At 40.8% G+C, this 12951-nt stretch overlaps 1 protein-coding gene across 7 annotated transcripts in view; it reads left to right on the top strand.

Annotated features, from left to right (window-relative positions):
• Positions 1-12951, top strand: part of NF1 (neurofibromin 1) — a 1508106-nt gene that overhangs the window by 436536 nt on the left and 1058619 nt on the right. For all 7 annotated transcript variants that reach the window (XM_053707520.1, XM_053707522.1, XM_053707523.1 and 4 more), the window contains exon 11: positions 3437-3511. In XM_053707520.1, coding sequence (XP_053563495.1) covers positions 3437-3511 — 75 coding nt within the window. The remainder of the gene's footprint in view (positions 1-3436; positions 3512-12951) is intronic.

The raw sequence follows: 12951 nt of genomic DNA on the forward strand, positions 1-12951 counted from the left end.
GTTCATCAAGGTTTTATTCTCCAGCCTCTTGCATGCATTGCTCCAGTTACTACTGCAGCGGCTTTTTGGTTCGAGTCTCTTGAGGAGGCTCTACAGGTGGAGACCCCATTAGATGATATCTTAGACAGGCTTAAAGCTCTTAAGTTAGCTAATTCCTTTATTCCTGACGTCGTTTTTCATTTAACCAAGTTAACGGCAAAGAATTCAGGTTTTGCCATTCTGGCGCGTAGGGCGCTATGGCTTAAGTCCTGGTCAGCAGACGTTACTTCGAAGTCTAAGCTTCTTAACATCCCCTTCAAAGGACAGACCCTATTTGGGCCTGGCCTGAAGGAGATCATCTCTGACATTACCGGAGGAAAAGGTCACGCCCTTCCTCAGGATAGGTCCAATAAATTAATTACCAAACAGAATAATTTTCGTTCCTTTCGAAACTTCAAGGGTGGCGCAGCTTCGGCTTCCTCTAATGCAAAACAAGAGGGAAATTTCGCCTAGTCCAAACCAGTCTGGAGACCTAACCAGACTTGGAACAAAGGGAAGCAGGCTAAGAAGCCTGCTGCTGCCTCTAAGACGGCATGAAGGAGTAGCCCCCGATCCGGGACCGGATCTAGTCGGGGGCAGACTTTCTCTCTTCGCCCAGGCTTGAGCAAGAGACGTCCAGGATCCCTGGGCACTAGAGATTGTTTACCAGGGATATCTTCTGGAATTCAAAGGTTCATCTCCAAAGGGGAGATTTCATCTCTCACAACTATCTGCAAACCAGATAAAGAGAGAGGCATTCTTACGTTGCGTTCAAGACCTACTGGTTATGGGAGTGATCCACCCAGTTCCAAGAGAGGAACAGGGGCAGGGTTTCTATTCAAACCTGTTTATAGTTCCCAAAAAAGAGGGAACTTTCAGACCAATCTTGGATCTCAAGATCCTAAACAAATTTCTCAGGGTCCCATCCTTCAATATGGAGACAATCCGAACCATCCTCCCTATGATCCAGGAAGGTCAATATATGACTACCGTGCACTTAAAGGATGCTTATCTCCACATTCCGATTCACAGAGAGCATCATCAGTTCCTCAGGTTCGCCTTCCTAGACAGGCATTACCAGTTTGTGGCTCTTCCCTTCGGGTTAGCCACGGCGCCAAGAGTCTTTACAAAGGTTCTAGGTTCCCTTCTGGTGGTTCTAAGGCCGCGGGGCATAGCGGTGGCTCCTTACCTAGACGACATTCTGATCCAGGCGTCGACTTTTCAAATCGCCAAGTCCCATACGGACATTGTTCTGGCCTTTCTGAGGTCTCATGGGTGGAAAGTGAACAGAGAAAAGAGTTCTCTCTCCCCTCTCACAAGAGTTTCCTTCCTAGGAACTCTGATAGATTCAGTAGAGATGAAATTTTTTCTGACAGAGGTCAGGATATCAAAGCTTCTAACTTCCTGCCATGTTCTTCATTCCACTTCTCGGCAGTCAGTGGCTCAGTGTATGGAAATGATCGGCCTAATGGTAGCAGCAATGGACATAGTTCCGTTTGCCCGCCTACATCTCAGACCACTGCAACTTTGCATGCTCAACCAGTGGAATCTAAGTCGGCAGACCTTTCATCCGGGGGAGTGGGAACTCCATCCGGAGGTATTTGCCCAGCTGATTCAACTATGGGGCAAACCAGAACTGTATCTGATGGCGTCTCGTCAGAACGCCAAGCTTCCTTGTTACGGGTCCAGGTCAAGGGATCCCCAGGCAGCACTGATAGATGCTCTAGCAGTGCCCTGGTCCTTCAGCCAGGCTTATGTGTTTCCACCATTTCCTCTCCTCCCTCGTCTGATTGCCAAGATCAAGCAGGAGAGAGCTTCGGTGATTTTGATAGCACCTGCGTGACCACGCAGGACTTGGTATGCAGATCTGGTGGACATGTCATCCTTTCCACCATGGACTCTGCCGCTGAGGCAGGACCTTCTACTCCAAGGTCCATTCAAACATCCAAATCTAATTTCTCTGCGTCTGACTGCTTGGAGATTGAACGCTTGATTTTATCAAAACGTGGTTTCTCCGAGTCGGTCATTGATACCTTAATTCAGGCTCGAAAGCCGGTCACCAGGAAAATCTATCATAAGATATGGTGTAAATATCTTCATTGGCTTGACTCCAAGGGTTACTCATGGAGTAAAGTCAGGATTCCTAGGATTTTATCTTTTCTCCAAGAAGGATTGGAAAAGGGATTATCAGCTAGTTTCTTAAAGGGACAGATTTCTGCTCTGTCTATTCTTTTGCACAAGCGTCTGGCAGATGTTCCAGATGTTCCAGACGTTCAGGCGTTTTGTCAGGCTTTAGTTAGAATCAAGCCTGTGTTTAAACCTGTTGCTCCGCCATGGAGTTTAAATTTAGTTCTTCAAGGGGTTCCATTTGAACCTTTGCATTCCATAGATATCAAGCTTTTATCTTGGAAAGTTCTGTTCTTAGTAGCTATCTCTTCGGCTCGAAGAGTTTCAGAGTTATCTGCCTTACAGTGTGATTCCCCTTATCTGATCTTCCATGCAGATAAGGTAGTTTTGCGTACCAAACCTGGGTTTCTTCCTAAGGTAGTATCTAATAAGAATATCTACTCTGGAAGGAGGAGAGGCCAAAAGGCTTCGGCATCTTCTCTTTCTTTTTGGCTGAGAAGCATAATCCGGTTAGCTTATGAGACTGCTGGCCAGCAGCCTCCTGAAAGAATTACAGCTCATTCTACTAGAGTGGTAGCTTCCACTTGGGCTTTTAAACATGAGGCCTCTGTTGAATAGATTTGTAAGGTCGGCGACTTGGTCTTCGCTTCATACTTTTTCTAAATTCTACAAATTTGATACTTTTGCTTCTTCGGAGGCTATTTTTGGGAGAAAGGTCTTGCAGGCAGTGGTGCCTTCCGTTTAAGTTCCTGCCTTGTCCCTCCTCCCTTCATCCGTGTCCTAAAGCTTTGGTATTGGTATCCCACAAGTAATGGATGAACCCGTGGACTGGATACACCTTACAAGAGAAAACAAAATTTATGCTTACCTGATAAATTTCTTTCTCTTGTGGTGTATCCAGTCCACGGCCCGCCCTGTCACTTTAAGGCAGGTGTTTTTATTTTTAAAACTACAGTCACCACTGCACCCTATAGTTTCTCCTTTTTCTTACTTGTCTTCGTTCGAATGACTGGAGTTCGGGGTTAGGGGAGGAGCTATATAGACAGCTCTGCTGTGGGTGTCCTCTTTGCAACTTCCTGTTGGGAAGGGGAATATCCCACAAGTAATGGATGAACCCGTGGACTGGATACACCAGAAGAGAAAGATATTTATCAGGTAAGCATAAATTTTTTTTTTCTTCATTTTTATTATGTTAAATAATATATGATTAAATAGCTTAGCTAATGCTTGATTTTTTTTCTGTTCTTTGTATTTTCTTGTCTCTGAACATTTCCTCCTTGTTTTATTTTAGATTTGTTTGGCGCCTTCTTCACCTTCGATATTTCATTTTGTTCTTGTAAACTCTTTGCATAGGATAATTACAAATGTAAGTATTCAGCAGATATCTTGAAAATAACTCAAGCTGTGTTGGCTACTCTGCCAGGCAACTCCTTCGTAATCTGCAAATGCTGAATAGACTAGATAATAAACATTAATTCAAATTAAAGCTGTTTTTATAAGATAATCATGATAATCAGAAACACTAACACTTTCTGTAATTGCCTTACCTTCTGTTACATGAGATCATTTAGGTAACTGATAAAAGTACTGATTTGGTAGTTGCTCTAAACCTCAGAAGAACAAGAGACAACAATAAATAAATTATATTATATATAATAAAACAGAAAAAAACACCTCATATTCCTGTTAAAAAATAAACATTTTGTCACACTTGCAGGGGCATGCACATAGCTGTAAGACACCTAATCTTATCAGCCACTTAACATTTGAATATGATTTTTTCTCAAACATTCTCTTTCTGATAGTTTTAATATTAAAGAATCCTTGTACTCCCTTGAATGTATTAACAATTGGCCATCTTTCCGGGTAGACTGTATTTAATTGTTTGCAAACAGCCCATTTACCTTTATTTTGTTATTTGAAATATTTGTTTTTACTTGTAGAAACTGACACATATACAGAAAATGAGTAACAAATGCATTTTCTGTTAAAAAGCTTTGTAAACAGGAGATAGTAGCACTAATTAATCTCCCAGTGGAAGGCAGGTGAGAAAGATTTTTGTATCTGAAATAGCTGGTTGTGCTCTATTTATTCCTCAGCCATAATTAACATTTCAATGCCTAATGATTAGTATCTGTGTTTTTATACATAGATAACATCAGCAGGTATGTTTTACCTGTATGGCCTTAAGAACAGCAGGTGCTGGCTTTAATGAGCAAAATCAGCTATTTCAAATATATGAGAAATTGCTTTTTCATTTTTATTTTTAACTTTAATACTCTGCCATAGGTATTACAATACATTTGGAACACATCATGGGAAACCACATTTTATAGTAGTGTCTCTTTAATTTAAAGGAACAGTTAACACCTTGAGATTTTTATATAAAATAGTTACATGTAGTAAAACAACTTTGCAATATACTTTCAGTATTTATTTTGCCCCATTTTGTATAACGTAGTTCTGAAATTTGTGACTTTTTTATTTCTGTCTAATGACACGGTGAGTCCATAGATCATCATCAATTACTGTTGGGAATATGACTCCTGGCTAGCAGGAGGAGGCAAAGAGCACCACAGCAGAGCTGTTAAGTGTCACTTCCCTTCCCACAAACCCCAGTCATTATCTTTGCCTCTAGTACGAGGAAGAGGTGAAGTAATGAGGTGTCCTGATTAAGATTCTTCTATCAAGATTTTTTTATTTTGAAGTCTGGGCAAGATTTCTCTGGCCTTCCATCACAATTTGGGTCTAGCTGTACTCCACGTTAGTCTCTTCAGCAGGGCTGTGGTGGCTTTAAAGCAGGTAGGAACTTGTAAAGTGTGCTTTGCCGCATTTTCCTAACATTGTTGCTGCCCATGGTATAGAAAGCCGTAAGTTTACTGTGTCTTTCTTTTCTCTACAGATCTCTGTGAGGAGTGGCATCCTCTCATATCGGGTAGGCTGTCCTCCTGCCAGACAGCTAGACTGCCTTTTCGTCTTCTGGTGGGAGACTGGCACTAAGAGGTTTATGGAGCCTTCTCTGCAATTTATGTGGGACAGATATATCCTTTAGATGATATTTTTGGCAGGATGCGGGCTATGGTGACAGGAGACTAGGGGTTAATAGAGATCCCCTGATTTTGGGTTCATGCATAGTTTAGAACAGGGTTTTGCTGAGTTTCCTATATGGTTAAAATCTTCTAAATTATCTATTTTATGTGTGTCTTACATTTTTACTACAGTGATCAGGGTCAGCCTTTTGTGTAGTGCTTTACTCTGTTTATGCTGCTGTATAGTTTGATGGTGGTTTCCTAGAGGAAACGCAAGTTACCGCCACACTGCCTTGTCAGTTGGAGCAGTTTTAGTTTTTCAGGCAGACGCCCAATTCCGATGCTGTACTTGTTTAGCACAGGGTTTTGCTAATTTTTTTGGATGGGCAGTATGCTGCTCTCGCATGGTAGAATGAAGCGCGATGTAAAAGAAAAAGATGCACGCTTTATTCCCATACTGTATTGCGCTCCCGCCTTCTTCACTCATAAAGATCTGAGGTGTCATTTTCACTTTCTGCCGGGTCCGGTCACGTGACCCCGCCTCTCTGTCTTCTCCGGCTGAGAATGGAGCTTAGTTATTTTTCTTTCAGCGCATGTTAAGTTTTAAAATCTTGTGATTTATTGTAGATGTCTATTGTTCCTATAAGAAATATATAGAACGTTATTGAGGGAGTGTCTTGTCAGTTCCAAGATTATTATGTGTCAAACATCACTCATTTTTCTTTGCCTTTTACACTGCTATTTAAATTAGCTATTTAAAGTGACAGTCCTGTGTTTATTTTTAATTTTAAATTAAATTTTGACTTGTCAGTTTTTCTTTTCAAAGTGCTCCAGTGGCTCAGAGGTCCCTGGATCATTTCCAGACTCTAAAGATTTTCTTGCATTAACCATGATGTTGTACTATAAAAAAAAAAATACAAATTTTACACACTGTATTGTTTTCAAAGTATGCAATTTTGTGTGTTCTTGTTCTGCTGGTTCTCTTGAGATAGGAGATATTGCGTTGCCTCTGAACCCAACGTCTCCCAGGATGACGCTGTGTAGGCATTACAACAGTTTCTCCTTTCACATCCCAAGCCTCTATGGTGGATCCTCATAATCTCCCGGAGGAGTTATTTGCCTGCAGAATGGTGCTTAGGTTTCTTTTGTATATCTGCTGCGTTATCTGTTTTTCCCATTTTTAGTGGAAGCTCGCAGGAGGAACATTAATGATCAGATAGTAAGGTTTCTGTTCCACCCGATGCTACTCTGATTGTCGTCCTCGTAGGTAGAGGATACGTCATTAGAGTCTGATGGTAAAATCTCAGATTTGGACAGTATAACTCCTTTATCTTATGTTGAAGTATTATCTTCAGATTTCAGCCTGCACACCCTTGTGCGTGTTTATAAGAGGGTCTGACTGCATTTGAGCGACTCTGATACGTTTGTCGTTGTCAATCTTTAGGAAATCTAGTGATCTTTGTAGGTAATAGGATTCCTTTTTGGAATGACAGGGCTGCTCTCAAAGTTTCCCTGTTCCCTATCTTTAATAGGATGTTATCCATTTTCTTGTCTCCATTAAAATATCATATGCACGGTGCCTATAGTAGTAGGACAATTCTACTCTTGCTAAGGAAATTATGATTTCTAGAGAGATTGATGTTCTTCAGTTTTAATGGACTAAGCTTTTTACAGGGACATGTGGTTTTGCTACTGTGCCAAGTGAGACATCTTGTTAGTGCGACGCCTTGTCTGTTTCAATGGCTAGGGATTCTTTGAGAGCATCCAGAGCAGAATTAAAGTTTTTAAGCTAGCCATCCTTTTTCTTCTGATGCTACCATGCTAGTCCTCAAGCAGGGAGCCTAGATATCTATCTCGTTGTGCTAGCCCTCGGGGCTTTGTGGCTTTAATCATGTCAGTGGGTTTGCTCTTCTGCATTCAAGCCTCTGACGTTTCCTTATAAGAGTAGGACCTTGTTCAATCCGGATCTGACAGGAATTTTTCTGAAATTTCTGTTTTAGACAGTTGCAAGGATAGCACATTGCAAAAGCAACAGCCCAGGAAGATGAGGTCCCAGGTTCAATCGCTGGGTGTGAAGGAGCACACGTTAAAGGGACAGTCAACACCAGAGTTTTAACGTGGTGAAGTTTGCCCCATTCCAGGATAATTTCTGGTAGGAGGCTGTATCTTTCTGTTTGTCTTCAAACATAGATACGAGACGTCCCAAATAGGACGTGGACATAGTAGCTCAGGGTTACTACATAGTAGTCTTTCTACCTCCCTGAGACTGTTTTCCATCTATCAGTTTACCGGTAAGCCAGATAACTGTAAAACATTTTTGTAGTATTTGGGACTTCTCTTCATTGGGAAGGATTATTCCAGTTCCTGTTCAGGAACAGGGTCTAGGTTTCATCATAGGAGATACCTAAAGTGTCTCACTAATTAGTTTATCGAACGTAAACACTCTTTCCTCTGGTCTTGCCATGGCTATCAGAGAGAGCTATATTGCTGTGGTGTCTTCCGGAAGTGATAATGATTCAGGAGTCCTTTTTCCTTCAAGCAAACTTTCATACAGAGACCTTGTTGTCTTCTCATTCCACAGATGGAAGTGAATCTGAATATGAGTTCCCTGGTTTTAACTACAGGGGTAGTTCTTAGGATCCATATTAGTTGCTTCCTATGTATTTACTTTTGTCAGACAGAAATTAGAGGATTTCTTCCTCTTGCCTTTCAGCTTTCTACTATCTGGTCCTACAGGCACTGGTCATTGGACATAATTTCTTTGTTTAATTTCATCTGAGAGTCTGTGGTTATGCATGTTAAGTTAGTGGATGGTACATGCCTTGACTATAGATGCCTGTTAAAGGATCCAAGATGTTAGGCTCTACTCCCGGCAGGACCAACCCAGACCTTCTTTCTTCCGAGGTTCATAAAGGTGTGCCATTAAATTGGGTATTATTAACAAATCGATTCAGCTGCCGACTTGGTTAATTCCATAAGCGAGCGTTAAAAGAAGAGGGCGCTTTGAGCACCTCTGGGAGATAGGCGCTATATACAATGAGATCCTTTCTGTAAATTTGCGATAGAGCTCTAGCTTAGCTTGCGGGAGGTAGCAGTATTGTTGGCTGTCTCCATGATCTTTTGTTTTCTCATCAGTATCTGTCTCGGAGCTCTTAATTCCGGAGATGTTCCTGAGTAATAAGTGAACTCCTTCACTAGCCCGTTGGGTTGGTGACTAGGGACTTGTTTGGCGTCGGCTCTCTCCATAACTTTTATGGAGTTGAGAGTATTAGTCAGTGCTGACTTGGCTCGGTTACATTTTAGGTGTTCCTTGTTATGATTGGCATAGGTTGCATGGTGGGCAGACGCCCAATTCATTGCTTATTTTTTCTTCACGTTCTGAAGTGTATATTGGGAGTGGAGAGTTTCTCAGGACACCCTTATAAATGCTGACAATGGCTGGTATTCCTGTTTTCTTCTGGTTGGCCTCCTTATCACGAGTCTTGCTTGTGTCAATCAGGAGAGGGTGTCGGTAATTTTATAGTCTCTGCGTGTCCTCACAGGTTCTGGTTTGCAGACATAGTGGGAACTCCATCTCCTCTACGTGGGTGAACCCCTCTGAGGAAGGATCTGCTGATTTTGGGTCCTTTCCTTCATCTAAATTGGAGTTTGAATGCTTAGTCTGTCTAAGCGTGGTTGCTGAGTCGGTCCTTGTGACCATGATTCAGGTTTGTAAGCCTGTTAGGAGGGATTTTTCCCATAAAGTGTAGTTAAGGGCGTGTATCCAAGGGTTTCTTAGAATTTTTTCCTTTCTACCGGAAGGTCTGGAGAAAGGTTCTGTCAGTCAGTTCTCTGAAGACGGATTTCTGACCTATCCCTTTTGCTACATAGGCGCCTGGCAGTCGCGCCAGATATGCATTTTTTTTGTCAGGCCTTGGTCAGTTTTAGGCCTGCATTTATCCTCTTGGGAGCATTAACTTTAAGTTTTTGCAGTAACTCAGTTTGAGCTTTTACATTAAGTTGTTATCTTGGAAGGTTTTATTCTTGTGCTTTCTCTTCTGCGGAGAGTGATGAAACCCTCAGCTTTGCTGTGTGATTCGCCTTATCTTTTCGTTCATGCCCATAAGGTGGTGTTTCGTGTTAGTTTCTTTCCTAAGGAGGTTTCGGAAAGGAATTTTATCAGGAATTTATGGTTCCTTCTCTTGCCATGATTTTTCTTTCCTGAGAAAAACGTGTTGTGCTTTACAGTTTTTGTTCAGGCGAATAAGGATTTTTGCCGGTCTTTTGATTTGTTTGTTTGTTTTTCTAGACAGAAAGCTTTTTGATACTCCTCCTTTTTCTGGTTGAGTAGTATATTTGGTTGTTTGAGACTGCTGGACAGCAGGCTCCTGAGAGATTTACGGCTCACTCCTCTAAGGCTGTTCCTTTTTCTTTGGGTTTTTAAGAGGTAGCTTCTCTGGTACGGTTTTGCGAGGCTGCAACCTGATTTCTCCAACATAGGTGTGTCCGGTCCACGGCGTCATCCTTACTTGTGGGATATTCTCTTCCCCAACAGGAAATGGCAAAGAGCCCAGCAAAGCTGGTCACATGATCCCTCCTAGGCTCCGCCTACCCCAGTCATTCTCTTTGCCGTTGTACAGGCAACATCTCCACGGAGATGGCTTAGAGTTTTTTAGTGTTTAACTGTAGTTTTTATTATTCAATCAAGAGTTTGTTATTTTAAAATAGTGCTGGTATGTACTATTTACTCAGAAACAGAAAAGAGATGAAGATTTCTGTTTGTATGAGGAAAATGATTTTAGCACCGTAACTAAAATCCATGGCTGTTCCACACAGGACTGTTGAGAGCAATTAACTTCAGTTGGGGGAACAGTGTGCAGTCTCTTACTGCTTGAGGTATGACACATTCTAACAAGACGATGTAATGCTGGAAGCTGTCATTTTCCCTATGGGATCCGGTAAGCCATGTTTATTAAGATAGTAAATAAGGGCTTCACAAGGGCTTATTAAGACTGTAGACTTTTTCTGGGCTAAATCGATTCATTATTAACACATATTTAGCCTTGAGGAATCATTTATTCTGGGTATTTTGATATGATTATATCGGCAGGCACTGTTTTTGACACCTTATTCTTTAGGGGCTTTCCCTAATCATAGTCAGAGCCTCATTTTCGCGCCGGTATGGCGCACTTGTTTGAGGTTTTTGGAAGTTAGTTTTTTCGAGCAGTGGTGCCTTCTGTTTTGGTTAACTGTCTCGTCCCTCCCAAATCATCTGTGTCCTCAAGCTTGGGTATTGATTCCCAACAGTAATTAATGATGATCTGTGAACTCACCGTGTCATTAGAAAGAAAACAAAATTTATGCTTACCTGATAAATGTATTTATTTCTTGACACGGTGAGTCCACGACCCTCCCTGTTTTTGAGACATTTTTTGTTATATAAAGCTCAGGCACCTTGTGTTATTTCTTTTCCTCCTTTCCCTTGGTCGAATGACTGGGGTTTGTGGGAAGGGAAGTAATACTTAACAGCCCTGCTATGGTGCTCTTTGCGTCGTCCTGCTGGCCAGGAGTGATGATCCCAACAGTAATTAATGATGATCCGTGGACTCACCGTGTCAAGAAATAAATAAATGTATCCGGTAAGCATACATTTTGTTTTTTTATAGCTGGAAAAGCACACTGCAGACTTCTCAAGACTTTCCCTGCTACATATATTTCCATAATTTGCTTTAACAGATAGCAATTGCAAAGCAATGCACTTTACACCAACATAATGACAGTGGCTAGCCATGTTGAAGTCTGGATTGGCTCCTCCAAGCAAGGGCTGGGTGGAGTTTGGCTTTTGAAAAACAATATTGGTGTTTAAAACATGCTTAGCTGTGGCTGATATTTTATTCTGTCTTTAAAGGGACAGTATACACTCATTTTCATATAACTGCATGTAATAGACATTACTATAAAGAATAAGATGCACAGATACTGATATAAAAATCCAGTATAAAACTGTTTAAAAAAACTTCCTTAGAAGCTCTCAGTTTAGCTCTTTTGAAAAAGTAACTGGAACACTGCAAGTGGGAAATATTAGACACTCCCCCCTCCCTCTTCTTTTGCATTTGAAAAGACCTTTTATACAAACAGGAGCAAGCTGGAGTAGGTAGCTGACGGTATTCACATAAAACTTTGGGGCTTGGTTAGGAGTCTGAAAATCAGAGCAATGTTATTTAAAAGTAATCAAAACTATACATTAAACAAAAAAAAAACTTTATGGGCTATATAAATAGATCATCTACAAAACATTTATGCAAAATAAGTGTATAATGTCCCTTTAAATAGCTTCTACTTTATCTTTTTTTCCCATTGTGCAATAAGTCAGCACAATGACTGGAGACAGTTCCTGATTAATAATTTAATGAGAAGGGGCACTAAAGTCAGAATTAAGCTTTCATGATTCAGATAAGTCATGACGTTTTAATTTACTGCTATTGTCAGATTGTGCACATTATTTTTATATGCACACTTTCTGAGGCACCAGCTCTTACTGATCATGTGCAAAAATTCAGTGAACGACAGTCACATGATACAGAGGGCCAGCAAATTGTCTTTTTATTATACACTTGCTAATTATACAATTTTACTGTATTTAATGGTCCTCGAGCCACCACATGGATAAAGGCAAAAAGTTCTAACTAAATTAAAGGAACATGGAACCCAATTTTTTTCTTTCATGACTAAAAAGAGCGTGTACTTTTAAACAACTTTCTAATTTACTTCTATTACCTAATTTGCTTCATTCTTTTCATATCCTTTGCTGAAAAGCTTATGTAGATAGGCTCAGAAGCTGCTCATTGGTGGCTTCACATAGATTCCTCGTATGATTGGCTCACCATTTGCACTGCTATTTGTTCAACAAATGTTATCTAAAGAATTTAGCAAATTAGATAATAGAAGTAAATTGGAATGTTGTTTACATTTGTATTCTCTATCTGAATCATGGAAGAAAAAAATTGGGTTTAAAGTCATAGCCCTTCCTCTTTTAACTACCTGTTTCTCCCTCCTGTTTGAAATTTTTGTTTGGGAGCACTATGCCCTTCTACTGAAACTATCATGAAATAGAGGGGACTTACAGGAGTAGAGGGTTTGGTGTTCTAAGAGCCTTCTAGAAAGATATGTACCCACCCTTAACGTCTTTGATTTTAGAGAAAAGTATATATTGTCTATCTAAAAACAGTCATAACTCTAAAATCAATTAAATGTACAATCACTGTGTACAGGTTGTGGTTCAAATAGGGCCATTTCTCCAACATTGGTGTGTCCGGTCCACGGCGTCATCCTTACTTGTGGGAATATCTCTTCCCCAACAGGAAATGGCAAAGAGTCCCAGCAAAGCTGGCCATATAGTCCCTCCTAGGCTCCGCCCACCCCAGTCATTCTCTTTGCCGTTGCACAGGCAACATCTCCACGGAGATGGTTAAGAGTTTTTTGGTGTTTAAATGTAGTTTTTTATTCTTCTATCAAGTGTTTGTTATTTTAAAATAGTGCTGGTATGTACTATTTACTCTGAAACAGAAAAGGATGAAGATTTCTGTTTGTGAGAGGAAGATGATTTTAGCAGACAGTAACTAAAATCGATTGCTGTTTCCACATAGGACTGTTGAGATGAAGTAACTTCAGTTGGGGGAAACAGTTAGCAGACTTTTCTGCTTAAGGTATGACTAGCCATATTTCTAACAAGACCATGTAATGCTGGAAGGCTGTCATTTCCCCTCATGGGGACCGGTAAGCCATTTTCTTAGTCAAA

The sequence above is a fragment of the Bombina bombina genome, chromosome 3, assembly GCF_027579735.1.
Source record: "Bombina bombina isolate aBomBom1 chromosome 3, aBomBom1.pri, whole genome shotgun sequence".
NCBI classification, from domain to species: Eukaryota; Metazoa; Chordata; class Amphibia; order Anura; family Bombinatoridae; genus Bombina; species Bombina bombina.